At 47.4% G+C, this 20,296-nt stretch overlaps 1 protein-coding gene across 1 annotated transcript in view; it reads left to right on the forward strand.

The window, feature by feature from the left end:
• Window positions 1-19,543, forward strand: part of TTLL4 (tubulin tyrosine ligase like 4) — a 36,728-nt gene extending 17,185 nt beyond the window's left edge. Inside the window, exons 2-19 of the mRNA XM_027513559.1 lie at window positions 2,721-4,305; window positions 5,187-5,296; window positions 5,647-5,710; window positions 9,604-9,725; window positions 10,169-10,279; window positions 10,642-10,718; window positions 11,406-11,597; window positions 11,701-11,783; window positions 12,333-12,461; window positions 13,816-13,938; window positions 14,243-14,341; window positions 14,665-14,799; window positions 15,235-15,372; window positions 16,674-16,776; window positions 17,519-17,729; window positions 18,132-18,202; window positions 18,599-18,684; window positions 19,007-19,543. Of these exons, the coding sequence (XP_027369360.1) occupies window positions 2,819-4,305; window positions 5,187-5,296; window positions 5,647-5,710; window positions 9,604-9,725; window positions 10,169-10,279; window positions 10,642-10,718; window positions 11,406-11,597; window positions 11,701-11,783; window positions 12,333-12,461; window positions 13,816-13,938; window positions 14,243-14,341; window positions 14,665-14,799; window positions 15,235-15,372; window positions 16,674-16,776; window positions 17,519-17,729; window positions 18,132-18,202; window positions 18,599-18,684; window positions 19,007-19,265 (3,600 nt within the window). The 5' untranslated portion in view covers window positions 2,721-2,818 and the 3' untranslated portion in view covers window positions 19,266-19,543. The remainder of the gene's footprint in view (window positions 1-2,720; window positions 4,306-5,186; window positions 5,297-5,646; window positions 5,711-9,603; window positions 9,726-10,168; window positions 10,280-10,641; window positions 10,719-11,405; window positions 11,598-11,700; window positions 11,784-12,332; window positions 12,462-13,815; window positions 13,939-14,242; window positions 14,342-14,664; window positions 14,800-15,234; window positions 15,373-16,673; window positions 16,777-17,518; window positions 17,730-18,131; window positions 18,203-18,598; window positions 18,685-19,006) is intronic.
• Window positions 19,544-20,296: the final 753 nt, after the last annotated feature.

Consider the following 20,296-nt stretch of genomic DNA (forward strand, 5'->3'; position numbering starts at 1 on the left):
GTTCATCATCAGCAAATTGAGCATAGCGTTTTTGTGAGGATTAAATGAGCATAGTACCTGGTATTTGCTAGGTACCCAAACTAGCCTTCATCAGTGCTAGTGTTCAGTTCAGTTGTTCAGTTGTGTCTTTGCAACCCCATGGACTTCAGCACGCCAGGCTTCCCTGTCTATCACCAACTCCTGGAGCTTACTCAAACTTATGTCCATCGAGTCGGTAATGCCATCCAATCATCTCATCCTCTGTCATCCTCTTCTCCTCCCACCTTCAATCTTTCCTAGCACCACGGTCTTTTTTCAGTGAGTTAGTTCTTCCCATCAGGTGGCCAAAGAACTGGAGTTTCAGCTTCAGGATTAGTCCTTCCAGTGAATATTCAGGACTGATTTCCTTTAGGATAGACTGGTTGGATCTCCTTGCTATCCAGGAGACTCTCAAAAGAGTCTTCTCTTAGAGAAGTGCTAGTGTATTTCCCCTTTATTTACTTTTTTTTCCCAGTTTATCCAGTCAACAGAATATTGAGCACTTACTGTGGGTGCGACCTGGTACTGGGAACAACATGCTCGTTGCTCCTAGTTAGATGAGTAGTCCTTGTTAAAGTTCAGTGTCATAGAGACAGCAATGGTGGCCAGCACAGAGATGAGGCATCCTATTTGAACTGGGGAGTCCAGAAAGGCTACCTGGAGACGGTGACACAGCCTTTGAGCTGTGTATTTTTAAGTCTAGTAGACAAGAAGGAAAGGGCTCTAGGGCACCCAGGAGCCCACCACCACGTCCTCAGGTGCACGGTAGCCAAGCCTGCTTTCCCTCATAGCCACGGGCCCGCACTGCACACCACCTCAGGGCTGGGTGAAGACAACTGTCCCCTTTACCCGCTGCACACACACTAGGGAGTGACACTTGTAGAGACCTGAAGGTCTGAGATGGCAGGATGCACACGAGAAGCTACACGTCGGGTGACATTCAGGGGGCAGCAGCATGAAATCTCGTTTCCTTATCCCTTTCTGCCATCACTTTGGTGAACCTGTTGTGCCTCATTGGTGGGGAGAGATGTGGATTCCCATAAGATGACTACGTAAGTTGGAACGTGAGCCCATTGTGTGTACATGACACACACTCAGGTGTGTGGTCTTATAAAATCACTGGCAGGGTCTGACCCCTCCCTTTGTGCTTGTTTCCCATAAGTGCGCAGAGTGTAGCTGTGCCCTGCACAGTATTTCCATAGTTTGGACTTGGTGGAGGTCCATTTTCTGTTACCTTGAGTTTGCATTTACTTGCATCAAATCTGGTTTTAGCTGTGATGCTGTTTTTCACCCACTATCATTTTGAATAGTGGCAGTGATTTTTTGGTACTCTTCTTGAGAAGGACTCCCACACAGGTCAGTCTTTGCAGGAAAAGAGGGCTATATCACGTGGCTTTTGCAGGCTTTTTGTTGGTGGAAAACAGCAGCAGTTCCTGTAACTATAGGCAGGAATGAGAATCTTCCTTGGCCATTGTTCTCCTATCAAAATACAAAGCCCTCTCCCCATTGTCATTTGTGTCTTAAATAAAACTTGAGCAAGAAAATTCTCTGCTATTTCCTTCCCTTTAGCCACTGTGAAAATACTTGATTAAGATGCCAGTATTTCATTCAGAATTATCCCAGATGTATGACTTCTTATAGAAGAGTCTTGTGTTTCTCCCCTGGATGCTGTCATAAAAAGCAGGCTCACCCTTCCCTGCAGGTGTAAAAAACTGCAGAATATTTTTCATTTAGAAATCAAATGACCATGCAAAACTGACTATTTGGAACCCAGAGCTACGGACTGATTCAGAGGTTTTGCTTTAGAGGAAAGATTGAATGAGGGAATGCAAGAGACAGGCTCTCTCTCCCCAAGATGAGCCCAGACTGAAGCCTGGGATTTGGAATAAAGAAAATTTCTCTCTTCTTCTTGCCTGTATATTCTACTCCCGGACCTCTCCTGTCCCAGTGCGGCTGCTGGAAATAAAATCGCTTTAAGTAAAAAGAATGTTGATATCTAATTCCATTTTGTTTCTTCTCTTTTCCACCAACACATTGGTTGGAATTTAAGCCTGTATAGTTGGCTAGACTCTTGAAGAGATGAAATTACCGTCTCAGCCACAGAACGCACCCCAGAGGTCAACAGGAGAGATCCCTGCTCTTGTCTGAACTTGTCTCACTTAGTCCGTGGAAAGCAGAACACATCAGGGGCAGCTTGAGAACTGGTGAGGGAGCAGTACATGTAAAATCTGCTTCTCACATGATCTTTGAGCATTCAGAATTGGTTGATGAGGAGGAAGGTGTTGGCTGGCTTCTCTGCCACACCCAGGCTTGCCTTATTCCTAGGCACATGGGTGTCAGGTGATGGAAGGAAGCCACTCATGTAAACTTGTGGACGATGAGGCAGAAAGGTGTGAATTTTTCTTTGGAGAAGGAGGAAAGAGCTCTCTGAGTGAGAGAAAGGGAGCATGTGAACAGATTTCACCTGGTGGCACCTTAACGTCCCAGTCCTTGATGAAGCCAGCTCATCAAGGCATGAGGGCAGCAGGAAGTCCACGGAGATCACCCTCAAAATCTAGTGTTCTTCTCCCAGGGCCCCAAATGATGACTGAGACTGGTTGCCCAAGAAGTGCTAAAGCAGGGCTCTTGCTTGCCGGGGTACCACTGTAGCCTTGTGTCTGTCCTGGGACTGGAACATTCCCAGCTGTCTCTCTCCCCTTCAGGCTGACGGACTTCAAGGATGCAGCTGCTACTGCTGGAGGCATCTCGCACCTCACCTGAGCCAGGCCATGAGGCCATGTGGCCGTGATGTGGGCTCCTCATGGCCTCAGCAAGAACAGAGCACTACGATATCAGCCTCCGCCGGGGACACAGCTTGAAGCAGAGTGGGCCCACGGGCACAGCACCTACCCCGTCACCCGAGAAACCCTCCGAGGGCAAAGTCTGGGCTCAGGCTCATCAGCAGGTGAAGCCAATCTGGCGGCTGGAGAAGAAACACGTGGGGACACTTTCAGCAGGGCTGGGCCCAGGCCTCTTGGGTGCACCCCCGCAGCCAGCGTACTTCTTTTGCCCCAGCACTCTATGTAGCTCCGGGACCACAGTTGTCACTGCAGGCCACAGCAACTGCTGTTACCTGCACTCCCTCCCAGACCTGTTCAGCAGTACCCTGCTATACCGCCGCTCCAACTACAGGCACAAAGCATACCAGCAGCTGGAGTCTTTCTGCTTGCGTTCAAGCCCATCAGAAAAAAGACCTTTCTCTCTCCCTCAAAAGAGGCTCCCTGTCAGACTCCCTGCCAACAAGGCCACGTCTTCCAAGCTCATCCCCATGGCATCCTCATCCACGGAACCATACTCCTCATTGGGAGCAGCCGGGGAAAGTCTTTCAGGGAGGAGCCTGGCCTCTGCCATCTCAGGGAAGACCCCATCTCCACTCCCCTCTTCTTCCTCTTCCTACAAACCCATGCTGAACAACAACTCCTTCATGCGGCCAAATAGCACTAAAGTGCCTTTATCACAGGCCACAGAGGGCCTGAAGCCAGTATCCTCACCCAAGGTCCAGCTCATCTCCTGGCAACACTCAGGGGGCACCGGAGACTGTGCGTTCCAGTCTGTTGAGCACAAGGCGCCCAAGAGCAGTGGCCCTGCCCTAGACGACGCCCCTCCCCACAACATGCTGTCTACCCCCAGCTCCTTGGACACCTCTGCCACCAGTGTTGCCTCTTCCCTCTACAGCCAGAGTAACTTAGTCACCAGGACTCAGTCGTATCCCTATGGCCTGAAGGGTGACCCTGTTTCCCAGACTCTGACTAAGGAGGTTCGGTTCACTGAGGCTGTGAGGAAGCTGACTGCAAGAGGCCTTGAGAAGAAACCAAGGCAAGGCTACCATTTTGAACAGACTTACTTCATGAACCCCAGCTTGCAGTGGGATCTCCTCAACCAGAACAGGAGGTGGAAACCTCCTGTGGCCAGCCAGCAGGTCCCTCAGGAGGACGCTGGAGCAGACAACAGGGCCCTCCCTGCAGTCTCGGACCCCGGGGGCTTGGACAGTGCAGTCTTCTGTACCAAACGCATCAGCATTCACCTCCTTGCCTCACATACCAATGGGCTCAGCTATAGCCCTGCCTGTGGATCTACGATCGACTCCCCACTTCTTGGAGAAGACAAGACTCCAGTTCCGCCTTCTCCATCTCAGCCCCTTGGTGTAGCCGAGGTGGCCACCCGCCTCTCTTCCATCCATCTGGGCAAACTTGGGAGAGAAGGGCCTAAGGAAGCCAGGGAGCTGAACTCACCTCCTAGGACTGTTGGGTGAGTTGAAGAAAGTGTTTGGTTCATTTCAAGTAGTAGGATGTACACACACCTGGTGACACTGACCCTGTGTCTCTGAAGGTTGGGTTTTATTTTCTAAGTGCTCTGGAATGTTGGTTTTCACTTTAGGGCAGAGATTGGCAGGCTACACCTTTCAGGCCAAATCCTGCCCTCAGCCTGCTTTTGTAAATAAGGCTTTATTGAAATGCAGCCTTATTCGTTTACTACTGTCTATGGCTGCTTTCTTGTTTTAATGATAGTGTTACATAGTTGCAACAGACTGAATGACCCACAAAACTGAAAATATTTACTCTCTGGTCCTTTAGAGGAAGAGTTTGCTAAGACCTGCTTTAGGTTATAACCAGGGAAAAATAAGAATTTCAAACATCATGTGTTGGGGACTGTGATTTCGCTACTTAATTCCAAACCAAATCAGGTTCTCAGTCACTCCTGGTATAACAGCTGTTTCAGAGTTAGGACACACACTTAACTGGCTTCTTGTGCCTTGTTATTTCTCTGGAACCATGGCCCACCAAGGCCTTTTCTGAGTTTCTAGAGAGAGGTCCAGGGACCTTTGATGTCTGTTACCACACATTGACTGATGGTGTTTTATATTCAGAACTTTGTATTTATATACTATGAGGGACTTCAAGGAAAATGGAAGGCAGAGTACCTGTCTGTGGAGTCAGAGACGTGGGGTTGAGGAACTGTGGCCAGGCTGAAGCTCTGAGAGCAAGAGGAGTGGGCTGTAAGGCCCAGGCAAGGGCCAGCAGACTAGTGACTAAGGAAGAGATGAACACTGGGAAATGATGAAGGAAGGAGAATCCAGCGTGACCTCTCTTACGGAGCTGGCTGGGCTGGGGCATGATTCTTTCTTACAGTTCAGCTACTGACCTCCAGCTAGACCCGGTTGAAACTGAAGATCTGGAGGAAGAACTACTAGATGGTTTGGAAGACTGCTGCAGCCAGGTTGAGAACGAAGAGGAGGAGGGTGAGTAGAGAACTCTCTCGCCTCCAACTGGGAATTGGTCACCACTGCTAGGGAAGGGGGGCTAATGATTATATACCAGCTCCTCAACTCACTTTGTCACCTGCATTTATCATTTACTTTGGGGGTCTGAGGGCGGGAGTGGCTTTGGGGGGGCTTGTTCTCTAGTCCCCTGTCCCCCGAGTCTTGCCTTCTCCTTGCAGCTTTTGAGCTCAGGGGAGGCAGTGCAAGGCAGCAATGGGTGCTTGTGGCTTTTCGAGAAAGCTAAGCCAGGATGTCCGAGGAAGAGCCGCCTGGGCGTGGTGACTGAGTAGCAGCCTCTCCCACCTGGGCCTTCTCTGTTCTTCCCCCAGGAGACTCAGAGTGCTCCTCGTGCAGTGCCGTCTCCCCCAGCGAGTCGGTAGCAGTGATCTCTCGGTGAGTCCTGACTGTGTAGGTTGTTGGCAGACGCTCATTTACCTTCTCTTGAGGATTATAAAGGGAGGAATCACCCAAGTTATTAATTAATGGCCCTGTTAACCCTAACTCACTTTGGCCGAATTTTTATAGTTAGGACTTTAGTTTTCAAACAGGAATCAGTGGGAGGGAACAGAAGTGTATTTTATCAGCTGAGCTTAAAATCAGTAGTGTGTTTCTTGTGCTGCGATTCAGTCTTTAGGCTCCAAGAAATTGTTCAAGTAAAAAGCAAATAATCTCAAGAGGTAGTTAGAAAATTAATAACTAATTTCACAAAGAGACAATGTTTGAGGTAGATTCTTAGTTAGGCTGCACACATGAGGATATTTGCCACCTTGCCTTTTAAATGTGTCCCAAAGTCAGAAACAGTTCTGAGATAGATAATATCACTAATTGGAGCTTTTTTTCAGTGCTCTTTTGCTCCCTTTGGAAGTTGGTTTTATAAGACTAAAGTTGACCTTAGTAATAAATTTAATTTAAAATTCTGTAGCTATAATCTAGAGTATTTTATTGACTGCCCTTCATGGAATCTGAGGGATACCCATCTCTACCTAGGAAACCAAGAAGTCCATCTCTTAATGTAGACCCTCCTTTTGTAGAACAGATAATTGTAGAATGGTGCATAACCGAGATGTGGAATCAGGGGGAGGAAGGAACACAGGACACTGTAAATGAGGACATGTCTTTATGCTAAAGAGTTTTAGAACTTGCTTACAGATCATATAGACCACCTCTCTGGGTAGAAAGTTAACATTCTTCAGTATAATCTTCCTTGTTTCCTTCATCACTTCCAACTTTGTCTCAATATGAGGCTCTTATCTTCATTAATTATTTTTAGATATTTAAAAAAACCTCACAAAGTACCAACCATTAAAGTTTTTTTTCCTTTAAAAAATAACTTCTAAAAAAAAAAAAAAACTTCTACTGAAAGTGTAAAAAAACCAAAGTTCCTATTCTAATTTTAATTCTACTCTGGCCATACATGTCAAGGCTTGCCTAGCATGTGGAGCAGCCAAACTCTGGTTGCTTTCCTTTGTGTTGGCTCTGCCTTAGATGAAGCTGAGAGGAAGAGTTAGTCTCATCTAAGATTAGTATGGATGAGGCAGGCTGCATCTCTGAATGTGATGGTGGCTGCAGCTGTCCCAGTTTTAGAGTTCCAAACCAGCAAGGTGGAGAGAGTTGTTTAGAAAATGGAGAGACAGAATAGGGACTTTCTGTGAAGGTTGGTAGAAATCCTGTCATAGGTATCCTGTATCTGATGCATAAATTCTGTTACTTTAAGCCTAACCCATTGCTCTTTCAGATAAGCAAATCTACTTCTGGCCGTATATATTAGATGTTGACCAAGGACTTCCACTCGCTCAAAGAGAAACACATTTAACGTTTAATTGACTTGGAGCCTCTTTTCCACACTTCAGGGTTATCTAGGTTTGTCTTCAGGCCTAGTTCAAGACAGCTGCACAGCCCTTTGTTTAACCTTTCTGATTTTTAAGATAAAATTCACAAAAGGTGTTTGTTAATTCTATGTTCATTAATTAATTTCTACAAAATGCACAGTCTATATGAGGCTTAAAACATGAGGTCAAGCAAATGGAGGTTAAAGAATTCTAAACCACTTTGCATTTTGACTAAAATCAGGCATCTTTTTGGATTGCTGAAATCTTATTTTTTCCCAATTATGAAAGATTTATTTATTATAGAAAAATTTGCACAGAAAAATCATTGAAAATACTACCTGTTTCCTCTGTCCAGCAATAGTATATTACATTTCCTGTTGAATATTCTTTTTCTAAGAATCATGTGAAATTAGAAATGGCATTGGTCAAGTTCAGCCTCTGTTTTTTCGGATATGAAAATTGAGGAACAGGGAAATTAAGTAACTATTTGCAAGGTCAGGGTTTTTAGTACCGCTAGACCAAAAGTCATGCCTTTTGAGGTTAATTTCAGTACTCTTGAGAGGCAGCTAACAAAGATTTTCTTTTCTTTTTTTTTTTAATTAAACTTTTGATTTTGAGACATTTATAGATTTTCATGCAGTTTTAAGAAATAATAGAGAGAGTCCCTTAGTTCTTTACCCAGTTTCCCCTGTGGTAACATCTTACACAGCGATAGTACAATATAATGTGACCAAGAATTAACGTTAATGAAGATGTGAACGTTTCTGTCACTGTAAGAATGCCTCCTGTTGCCCCGAGAGCCACGCCCACTTCCCTCCTACTCTCATCCCCTTCTTAACCCTTCATAACCAATAGTTTTGTTGTTCCAGGAATGTTATTCAATGGAATGATAGCCATATGTAGCCTTTTGGGATTGGCTTTTTTCACTCAGCATATTCTCTACAGATTCATCCAAGTTGTTACACGTACGCATAGTTCATTCCTTTTTATTGCTCAGTAGTGGCCCGTGATACGGATGGACCACTTTGTTTAACCAGCCACCTGCTGAAGGATATTTTGTTTCCAGTTTTTGACTATACAGATAAAGCTGCTCATTGTGTACATATTTTTGAATGAACCTTTAAGTCTTCATGTCTCTGAGATAAATGCTGGGTTCTATGATAATTGCATGTTTAATTTTTTTGAGAAACTTCCAAAGCTATTTTCCAGAGTGGCTGTACCATTTTACATTCCTGTCTTGTCTTTGTTTTTAAATATGAACTCATTGTTTTTGATTTTCAACAATCTTAAATTCTAATATTCAGTAAATGGAAAGTCTTTAAAGTAAAAAAATTTGGAAATGAGGAATAGAGTTGAATTAATTGGATTTATTTAATTAATTGGAATTAATATTTAACTCAACCCAATAAAATTCATTAAAATTTTCTCAGGTTTGAAACACTGAGGTGTTTTATGTACAGTGCCTATTTCTGTTGTGCTGAAAAATAACAGGTAGAGTATTTCTTTATAAACTGAAAATTAATCTTAAATAATAAATATTTGTGGATCACATCAGCCTGATATAGAGGGTCATAACTATCCTCTCCATTTTCAATGTTATCTGAAGAAATTATCTGGGTCTGTCAGCTTGTGTCCAATAGATAGTCTAGGTCTTCCTATTTGAGACTCCTTGAGCTAGCCTTGATCAAGACGTTATTGGAATAACAGTAGTTCCTTTGAAACTCTGACCTGGAATAATACTTACTGACTTGCCTACAGGGAACGTTGAGCAACAGTGCCACCTCTTTCTTGTACTCACCATGGCCACTGCTCCAGATTCCCAGACCGTCTTACTGCCACACTGTTACGTAAAAGTCTGATGTCTGATGTCTCTGTTTTCAAAACAGAGAAGAGCATTCATCCATATTTCTTCAGATAAATATAAAATGAGTTAGAAGTAGCACTGCTTCTTTTCTTTCTGTTGCTTTTTCCCCTTTTTCTTTTTAAAAACCTCTTTACCTCTTCTTAGTTCTTTCTGTCTTTTCTGCTTTTCCTCCTCTTTTTTTATCCATATCATTCTTTTTCTCTCCTCATCTATTTCTCTTTGTCTAAGCATAGCATATTCCTCTACTGCTGCTGCTGCTGCTGCTGCTAAGTGCTCCACCCACTTAAACTCCTTACTTACTCTCAGAGCCACTCTTTTCAGGGACCTCCCCAGCCTATAGCTCATCACAGGAAATTTTAGTTGTATCATAGAATGCAATATTGGAAAACTTTGTCTTTAGGTGACATTTATGGTGTGATTGTGTATAGGTTAGCCTTAGCATGGATTAATATTTGCAGAGTAATTATTGAGCACTTGTCTCTGTAGAATCGCAGTGTAGAAGATAGCACCCTGAAAGAAACGATGTGTAACGGTAACAGCACTCAAAGTTGTGGCTTTGCCTTTCTCTACCGCATGGCTGTTTTTCATTGTAGGAACTGCATGGAGTTTCTGACCAAACCCCTTTCCAATGAGAAAGTTGTTCGACCAGCCCTCATCTACAGTCTCTTTCCCAACGTGCCCCCCACCATCTATTTTGGCACTCCAGATGAGAGAGGTAAACCTGGCCGAGTGTCTACCTGGAACAGCCCCAGGAGAAGAATGCTAGTGAAGCTGGCGATAGGGTGGAAGGGGTTTCCAGAATGGCTCTGTTGGTGCTTGGTTACCCCCCTGGTCCACCAGTCTGATGAGGGGATCTTTATCTGGTCCATCCTTTAGCTAACCCTCTCAGCCCCATAACCTCATGCTTCACTCTTGACCTTTAACCTTGTGTCTCTCCCCTTTTCATCCTCTTCTTCTCTCTGTGTTCCTCATTCCTGTGCAGTCCCCTTTCTTCCCCAAAGTGTGCTCCTTTGAAACTCTGACCTGGAATAATACTTCCTGACTTGCCTACAGGGAATGTTGAGCAACAGTGCCACCTCTTACTTCTACTCACCATGACTCTCCTGCTCTTCTCCACACCCTCCCTGCCCCCCACCCCCCGCCCCCTGTTTTCCCCAGTGGAGAAACTTCCCTGGGAGCAGAGGAAGCTGCTCCGGTGGAAGATGAGCACAGTGACCCCCAACATTGTCAAGCAGACCATTGGACGTTCCCACTTCAAGATCAGCAAGAGTGAGTCACTTGCCTTACTTCAAGCCTGTCCTCTGCCCCAGCAGATGGGCCCTGGGCAGGAGGGAACCCCTAGATTAGCTCCTGCTGTGTGAGGATCCTGTCCTGAAGTTTCCAACTTCATAAGAGGACATAGGTCTGAAATCCCTCTGCCTGGAGCCTGTTCCTCAAAATTGGAAGACAGAGGGCCATTGTTCTAGTCCTGACCCCAGGGCCTCATGTAGGACAGCTCCATGGCAACTCCTAGAAAACTGGGGCTGGGAGCCATGCCCAGGCTCTGGTGGTATTTCTGGGGCCTCTGAGCCACTCTCTGTCCCAGGGACCGAGCTGCTAGTAAGACTGACTTCCTGATGTGCCTTCTGTAGGGAATGATGACTGGCTGGGCTGCTGGGGTCACCACATGAAGTCTCCTAGTTTCCGATCCATTCAGGAGCATCAGAAGGTAGGGGCCTTTTCTGAGCTGCTCTTCCCCTGGACTTGGGCAGAGGAAGGTTGGTAGTAGAAGTAGGGAAGAGGAGGATGACCATAGTGAAGTCAGGAGGGCTCAGAGGGTGGAGAAAGTATGGGAGGTGGGTGCTGTGTGAGCCCCCAGTGGATCATGCTCACCTAGTAGGTCAGCTACAGTGTCTTGGACAGATAAAGCATCTAAGACACTTTTTCCCTGGTGTATCTTGAGACGCAATGCCTGTTTTCAGTTTATCATGTTTTTCCTCTAACCACTGCACATTGCCTCTGTTCCTCCAAGCTGAATATGTGTAAAGAGGTCTCATTTGAAGTGAATAGTCCCTTTTCCCCAGGAAAGCCAGGTGCTTTTCTTTGTCCTAGAGGCATGGAAAAAGACTTAACAGGTTTTTCTTTACTTTTACGGTGAATGTTATGTCTGTCTTAGTTACTCTTTTACGTCATAAACTATTGACTCCTAAAGGGCACTACATTGTGTTGTGTTGTGTTTGTGTTTTAATCGTTTTTTGGTGGATGCTCAGCGCGGGATACTTAAGGACCTTTAGACAGTGACAGTCAGATGGAACAGGAGCTTAGAATGTTGGAATGGTGTAGTGAGTCTTGCTGTCTTCTCGTGGTCTCACATGGCCCTGTCTCTCCCTGCTCCCACCCTCTGTCCCCTCTGCAGCTAAACCACTTCCCAGGTTCATTCCAGATTGGGCGCAAGGACCGACTGTGGCGGAACCTGTCCCGCATGCAGAGCCGCTTTGGCAAGAAGGAGTTCAGTTTCTTCCCCCAGTCCTTCATCCTACCCCAGGACGCCAAGCTCCTGCGCAAAGCCTGGGAGAGCGGCAGCCGCCAGAAGTGGATTGTTAAACCAGTGAGTGGTCCTGGTGGGCAGCAGGCAGGGCCCAAGAGTGGGAGTGCCAGAGTATTGGGCCAGGTAGACAAATCCTCTCCTCTCCTCTCCACTCAACCTCTAGCCAGCGTCCGCTCGAGGCATCGGCATCCAGGTCATTCACAAGTGGAGTCAGCTCCCCAAGCGGAGGCCCCTTCTGGTACAGAGGTGAGCCTGTCTCCAGCTGTGACCCCGCTCCCTGCTTCCCACCTCTTCAGCCTCAGAGGGCCCCTTTTCACCACGTTCTTTTGTCCTTTGTCCTCCCAGCCAAAGACCTTCCTCAGCCCACTCTTTAAAGGTCTTTATCCTGGAAACCCAGAGAAGGCAATTGCACCCCACTCCAATACTCTTGCCTGGAAAATCCCATGGATGGAGGAGCCTGGTAGGCTGCAGTCCATGGGGTCTCGAAGAGTCGGACACGGCTGAGTGACTTCACTTTCACTTTTCACTTTCATGCACTGGAGAAGGAAATGGCAACCCACTCCAGTGTTCTTGCCTGGAGAATCCCAGGGACGGGGGAGCCTGGTGGGCTGCCATCTGTGGGGTCGTGCAGTCAGACACGACTGAAGTGACTTAGCAGCAGCAGCAGCAGCAGATACTGGGAACCATTAGCTGGCTTTTGCTGTGGCTCAGTTACCTGCCAAGCCCTGTCTCATCTCTCCTGTCCCTGAAGCTGGCCTTCTGTCTTGTCCCTGAAGCTGGCCTTTCTCTTTGTAGGTATCTCCACAAACCCTACCTCATCAGTGGCAGCAAGTTCGATCTGCGGATCTATGTTTACGTCACCTCCTACGATCCTCTACGGATTTACCTCTTTTCAGATGGACTCGTCCGCTTTGCCAGTTGCAAGTATGTGGTGGTGGTGGCGGCTCACCCTGACAGCCTTGGGGATTTGCTTTTCCTCCAGGGAGGGAAGCTGGAGAACACCAAAGAGGAAAATAACCTATGTTTTGGTAGTTTTTATTAGCAAAGGAGAAGGTGGAGTGCCTTTGGGAAAACCTTGTCTTCCTTTTCTTCCATGTGACAGCTTTACTTGTACATCAAACACTTCTGACACCACCTATAACCAGATGGTGGGTTTTTTTCTCCCCACACAAAGCATTTCTATACAACACCAACTGGCTCTCCTACAGTTGAACTCAATTCTGACATGTCTGTCTGGGGACATCATCAGATCCCATGGGTCAAGGGCTGAGTCTCACCAGGCTGCCCCTCCCTCCACCACCTGTGATGCCAGTCACGAGTGCAGGTGGCTCCCTGTGCGTCTCACCAGTGGGCTGTAATCAGAGGTTCCCATGAACCCCTCCTCGGGGCTGTGGGTATAAGTTTGGTTAATTTTCTAGAGCAGCTCACAGAACTTAAGAAAACACTGCTTATATTTATTGATTTATGAAAAATGGATGTGATAAAGGATACAGAACAGGGGGATGGAAGAGATGCACAGAGCAAGGCGTGTAAGGAGAGGCACCAAGCTTCCATGCCCTCTCTGGGCGGGCCGCTCTCCCAGCATCTCAACAGGTTCACCCACCTGGAAGCTCTCATATTTGCAGAATTTTTACAGAGGCTTCAGCACTTAGGCTTGATTGATCATTAGCTCCATTTTCAGCCCTCCTCCCTTTTTTAAGATAATGGGAGTTGGGGGGGGAGGAGCTGAAAATTCCAAACATCTAATCATGTCTTGGCCTTTCCAGTGACTGGCTGTCATCCAGGAGCCATCAGGAGCTCACCCAGTGTCGCCTCGTTAGAACAAAAGATGCTCCTATTACCCAGGAAATTATAAGGGTTTCAGCAGCTCCGTGTCAGGAACTGGGGTCAAAACACCAAATCTGAGAACAAAGTTGCTCCTTATACTTGTACCACTTAGGAATCTACAAAGGTTTCAGGAGCTCTGTGTCCGGGAGTGGGGCAGGGTCCAATATATACATATTTATTATTATAAATCACAGTATTACATGCAGAATGGGAGATAAGGGGGTTCTCTACTTCACTAAACAGGGAGGGTCTGTCTACAGAACTGAGGTAGGATAAAATAGGAGATAAGTTTAGCTGTAGTGTTCTAGAAACCTTACCAGAAGATGTGCTTCTCAGACTCTTGCATCCGCAAAGATCTGTCCACTTACCTGCTCAGGATCTGGAGACATGTTTGGACCATTATCCATCTGCTGTATCACCATCTCCCCTCTGCCTTTCCTCTCACTTGCAGGTATTCCCCTTCCATGAAGAGCCTTGGCAACAAATTCATGCACCTGACCAACTACAGTGTCAATAAAAAGAATGCCGAGTACCAGGCCAATGAAGATGAAACAGCCTGCCAGGGCCACAAATGGTACCCAGACAGTGTCCCCATCAAGTGGAGGCCTGCAAGAATACAGGGTTCTAGGGTTTGAGGAGGTTTCAGGGGAGTGGTGAATGGGAGGAGTAATATAAGACCCAGAGATTATATCATATAGATACTTGGCAATTCAGAATTGGTCTCTTTGTATCCAAACTCCTCTCTGTCCTAATTCAAAACATCAAAAGAAGACATATGAAGAAGATACCTTTGGGCCTCTTACTCCTTTTTCTTCCTCTTCACTGATCATTCTTAGATTCTAACCCTAAATACTCCCTTCTTCTCCCCCACCTCACAGGGCACTGAAGGCTTTATGGAGCTACCTGAGCCAGAAGGGAGTCAACAGTGATGCCATCTGGGAGAAGATAAAGGATGTCGTTGTCAAAACCATCATCTCGTGAGTCACACTGCTACCCTGGGTGGGGCCTGCCACCAGATCCTCTTTTTCTCGTGGGCCTCCACACTGCTGTTCTCTAAACTCTAGCCCATGCTGTGTTTCCGTTTCTGAGATCAGGGTTTAGGAAGGAATAGAGAAGACTTAAATCCTGCTGTACTGAACTGCATCCCTAGAAGCTGGCTCCAGGTCACAGGCATTTCTAGAGTTGCTTTTCTTGGGTGGCTTCCTTTTTCCCATCTCTGAGCCACTCCATGGGCCTAGGCAGCTCTAGGCAGGGTCTTTGGGAGGAGCTGAACTGAATACTTTATCCTCCCTGGGACCAGGTCAGAACCCTATGTGACCAGCCTGCTGAAGATGTATGTGCGGCGGCCTTACAGCTGCCACGAGCTCTTTGGTTTCGATGTCATGCTGGATGAGAAACTCAAGCCCTGGGTTCTAGAAGTGAACATTTCCCCCAGGTAGGTGTTCTCAGGGTGCACAATAGGAGCCTTTCCCTGGCCTCCTGATCCTATTTCTGCTCCAGTCCTGCTGACTTTGGGAAGACCTTTCCTTCCTTAAATCCCTTCATAATTAGTTTACTGTTTACTGTTTGTTTGTTCTTGCCATCATCTCAAGGTTTTCTGATATTGGAGACAGGCTGTTAAAAGTTGCTCTTTTAAACTTGATACCTACTGCATGCTTTTCCTCTAGCAAAGCAAAGTCACAGGCAGGAACCACCCCGATCGAGGTTATTCACTACCTGTGGGGCAGGAAGAACCCCACGATGATCATGAATTTGGGTGTAAATGCAGCTGGTGTTGACTTGGACATGTCAGTTTTAGTGTCTGGAAACAGTTGGACTGGAAACAGTTTTAGTGTCTGCTTGTAGCACTCTTTGTATGCTTTCCCCAAAGCCTCCACTCCAACTCTCCGCTGGACATCAGCATCAAAGGCCAGATGATCCGTGACCTTCTGAACCTGGCAGGCTTTGTTCTGCCCAATGCAGATGATATCGCTTCCAGCTCCAGCAGCTCCAGCAGCTCCACCACCAGGTCAGCCCCCTTGCTTGTCTGACTCTGGGAAGGGATGGTATCTGGGTGTTCCTTCCTACTTGGTCTCCCTTGCTGCTCCATCTCCCACTGCAATATATCCACACACCACTGCCATGTCAGTGTTCCTAGAGGCATGTTTGGTTAATTGCTCCCCTGCCAAGGAATCCCTACAGGGCCTAGGAACCAGCTTTAAATTTCTCAAGCAGACAGTCAAGGCCCTAGCCGGTTTTTCCCAGGCACCCCATCCTTTACTCCTCTTCCCAGCTCATGTGCTCTGACAAACTGGATCACTCTTAGAACCTCAGGGTTGGAAGGATCCTTAAGGATTAGTTAGTCCGGTCTCCTCTCTGAATCGTGTGCTGCCTCTCATTGTTCCCCTATGGTATCCCTTCCTCTGCTCATGGGGTTCCTTCCTTCTGAAATTCCACTCAGCAAGACCTCCCTGTTTTGACCTCACCCATCCATCCAAGCCTAGCTGAAGGCAACCTCTTCATGAAACCTGCTCAATGTGTGGTCTCTCCTCCACACCTTCAAAGTGCTCAGAACCACACTTGAGGAAAGGGAGCTAATATTTAGTTGGTATGTCCTCTGTGTACAGAAAAGCCTAAAGTTCATCTCCAAAGTAGCCCATGAAGTTGGTATTAGTATCCTCAGTTTACAGATGAGGAAACTGAAAAATCACTGGGATTTAAGTGACCCATCCAAGGTCATTCATCTGCAGAGCTATAGAGCTGGGCTTCAAATCCTATGGGCTTCAAATCCTAATTTGTAGCAACAAGACTTGCTTTCCACATTGTACCTTATAGTTTTAGACTTGGCTCTGTGCTGTAGTTGTTACTTGATCCGTGCCATCCTGTGAGCTCCTTGGAGACCGTCTTTGTGTCTGTCAGTAGTAATTGTAGTAATGTGAAGTAAGGGGTAGGGCGTCAGGGAACCTGTCCAGGATCACACAGCCAGTAGGGCCAACCTGGGTATTTAGTAAGTGTTCACTCAGTTAAACTACACTGAAGTATACAGTGATTATTCCATGGTCTTTTTTTTTTTTTTTTTCCATTTAAATACAACTTAAAGAGGATGCTTTGTACCCTTTTAGTTCTTTTCTGGTGCTGGATCTTTGACTCTCGGGCTATTTGAGTGTAGTGCATTGCAGTCTGATCTACTCCAGTAACAAACTTCTGTCCATCTTTCTTTGTTTTCTCCTGAGGGAGGGTGTCTTTCTGGGCTGAACCTTCTCTCTACATGTACTCAGGATGTGAAGCTGCTGACCTTACCCCTTGCCCCCTTCCCACCCCCTGTCTTAGCTTGCCCAGCTCACCCAGGGACAGATGTCGAGTGGCCCCAGAGTACTTCACTGCACAGAAGATGAAGAAAGCCTATTACCTGACCCAGAAAATTCCTGATCAGGTAGGAGACTGCCTTTACCCCAGTGCCAGCAGAAAGCTTCCCTGGTCAAACCTGTGGGGCCCCGAGGCAAACAGCTCTTCATCCCTCTCAGGCAGGATTTCTTACATACCCACATGCAAGGATTTGCTGGCATGTATGTCACTAGAGAGGACTTCCGTGGTGGCTCAGATGGTAAAGCGTCTGCCTACAACGCAGGAGACCCGGGTTCGATCCTTAGGTCAGGAAGATCCCCTGGAGAAGGAAATGGCAATTAGAGGAGAGAGCTGATGGCCTTTAGTATGTGTTAAGCAACCACTGTTCTTAGCAAAATACTGTGCCAGTCCACTCTTCTTGTAGACCTGTTGACACTATGGGTTTATTTCCCAGAGGGGCACTGAGCTCCTGCAAGGCTTAACTTTCTCAGCAGATAAGGGAGTCAGACGGAAGGATGGCAGACATAAGGCTGTGGCCACATTTGAGTTGCTGGATTCTGATCTTGACTTCATCAAACAAATCATTTAACATCTATGCCCCCTGGCTCTCCTCACCACTGCCAAGAATCTCTTCATCCTCTGAATAAGCTCAGTAGATTTGGGAATAGATGAGGTCCAAAGCTAGCCATCCCAGCCTGCCCTAGTGGTCTTTGGAAAGTCCTGGAGCCTTAGGACCCTGAAGCCATGCTTCCTACCCCCAGTGTCTTCATTCTCTGCCTCTGCCTTACATGCCTTGCCACCCTTTTTCCCCCCTGGTCTTCGGGCCGTAGGACTTCTACGCATCTGTGCTGGATGTCCTGACACCAGATGATGTTCGGGTTCTAGTTGAGATGGAGGATGAGTTTTCTCGCCGTGGTCAATTCGAACGCATTTTTCCATCTCGAATCTCTTCTCGCTATCTCCGCTTTTTTGAGCAGCCACGATATTTCAACATTCTCACCACCCAATGGGAACAGAAGTACCATGGCAACAAGCTCAAAGGTGATATGTCTTCCCTGTCCCCAGGAGGCCATGTTTAATGAGAGGTTAAATCCCAGTAGACCAAGAAACAGGCCTCCGTAGCAAGAAGAATAGGCCAGTTGATTCCACCTTCTTCTTCTTTTTTTTAAGATGACTCTTTTATTAATTAATTATTTTGGCTACACTGGGTCTTCACTGCTGTGGATGGAGTTTCTCTAGTTTTGCAACAAGCAGGCTCTAGGGCCTAGGCTCAGTAGTTGTGATGCATGGGCTTAGTTGTCTCACAGTATGTGGGATCTTCCCAAACTGGGGTTCAAACCTGTGCCCCTGCATCAACAGGCAGATTCTTAGTCACTGGACCACCAGGGGAGTCCGATTCGGATTCCATCCTCTTGAGTCCCACCCTTGTTAATCTCATCCTAGGAGTAGATCTGCTTCGGAGTTGGTGCTACAAAGGGTTCCACACAGGAGCCATCTCTGATTCTGCTCCAGTGGTGAGTGATGCTGCCAGGATACAGGGGACGGCCCTGCCTCAGCCCCTCCCTCTCCCACCCTAACAGTTCAGCCTGGGTTGGGTGCGGGTCCAGACCCTCTCACTTCTTCCTAGGGTTCTGCAGGCCTCTGTGTCTCAGGACCCTTCCCTTTCAAGGGATACTTGCCTCTGGGATTCCCTGGATGCCTTTCTTTCAAGGATCAAAAGTGCTTTGTACCCTCACCTTCTTGTCTGGATCAGGAGGGGGCCAAGACTTACTCTCCCCAACATGGGCCCATTCCGGCAGGGTCACCCTTTAGTCACTCCAAGGTAGAGCTGGAAAAGAGGCCTAAGACCCAGACACTCTCCCCTGATCTTGACCTAGCCCTTTTGGCCTCATTGCTTCCTTTGCTTCCAGTGGACTCTCCCGGCCTCAGTTCTGACTGTCCCAAAGGCTGATGCGACACTCAGTGATTTCTCTAAGCCAGAGACTGTCAAGCTGAGGTGAGTGCTGCCTGGACAAGGGAAGGGTGTTGGGGGTGAATTCAGGGAGTTTCCTTCCTTCCTCTCTTGCCATATTCTGATGAGATCAGTATTCTCCAGCTGGGGGTTGGTGGGACTATCAGAATACTCTGTCACAGCCTCCTCTTCCAGGCGGCTCTTGATATGCTCGGTAAAGCTGAGCTGGAGCACAGAAGCAGCCACTTTCAGCCATACTGCAATGAATACTGTGAATGCCTGCTCTAGACTCCAAAGGGAGCAGACTGTGGGTTAAAGTCTCAGTTACACAGAGTCTCAGCCATTTCTTTCCTCCTGTTCCCTTCAGAAAACATGGCTCCACTGAGCGAAATATACCACTGTCTGAAGATGGGACCATGCCCAAGCTGAAGAAGACCCAAGCTGGCCTTTCCTCTCCTCCCAGGAAACTCAGTTCCTCAGAGGACAGTGAGGACACCAGCAAAGAGCCCAGTCTCTCCACCCAGTTGTTACCTGTGATCAAGTTCTCTGGGCAGACTTCGAGACTCTCCGCTTCCACCAGCTCCCAGTCAGCTGGTGGCTCCCTCCTGGCTGCTGTGAGCCTGTGACAGGCCTCTCTCCACTTGCCTGCCCAGGCATACCAGCGTCAGCTACCTCACGGGAACCGGCCGGCCGGGCAGCCTGAGCCCCCACCCCCTCCACTCTGCCCCTCCTCAGAGTATTTTTTGAAGTGGTTGAATTGTAGAGATGGGTATTCGGCGGGCTGAAGGGGTGGTTGGGAGGGGGAGAAGGTGAGACAGGTTCACTGGCTGGCACCTCATATCTCAGCAGAGAAGCTAATGATGGCTACTCAGCCTTATAAAGCAGGGTTTGGTTTCTACCTTCAGAGAGCCACGTGTGGTTTGTTTTGGTGCAGTGGTGTTGAGTTATAACTCAAGAGGAGAAAGCATATTGAACATATTTGGGCCTGAAGTCCCTTGCTCTCTATATAATTGAAGAGATTGCTCTGAGGGTCCTTATTTCCTCAGGTCTCACCCTCTCCCCTTCCCAACCCCCATCCTGAGGAGTCACTTTCAGAAACCTCCAGGCTTCCTCAGTACTTGGGCAAACAGAGACCATGACATGCAGAATCAGTTTCCTGTCGTCCTTGTCTTAAGGACATCACCACCTCCAGACTGTTTTTCCTTTCATGTACCCACCCATCCAGTAGCCCTTGGTCTTCCTGCTCTGACCTCACATCACTACTTGTTCAGCCTTCTAGACTTCCCTCTCACGGATGTTACCTCTTCAGCTCTTAGCTTTCTGTGAGGTGAGAGCTTCTGTGAACTTTGTGAATTTCTCATGGCTGCAGTAAAGGAGCCCAGATAATCCTAAGAGAAGGGTGGAGGAGCTGATGTTCCCCCTTCACTCTCTCTGGTGATCGGGGTCTGGCTCACAGGTCTCTGGAGCATGCAGACTCTGGTGGCCTGGCGGGCAGGTTTCAGAAACAGCCAACATTGTAGCATGAGCTACCAGTCAGGGCTCCTGGCTAAACTCTTACACACTGAACTGGATCTACCTCCTGCCCCAAGACTCAGCCAGCAGTGAGTGTTCAATAAATGTTGTTCACGTGAACTAGAGATCTCACAGGATGTGAACA

This window comes from Bos indicus x Bos taurus, chromosome 2 (assembly GCF_003369695.1).
Source record: "Bos indicus x Bos taurus breed Angus x Brahman F1 hybrid chromosome 2, Bos_hybrid_MaternalHap_v2.0, whole genome shotgun sequence".
Classification (NCBI taxonomy): domain Eukaryota; kingdom Metazoa; phylum Chordata; class Mammalia; order Artiodactyla; family Bovidae; genus Bos; species Bos indicus x Bos taurus.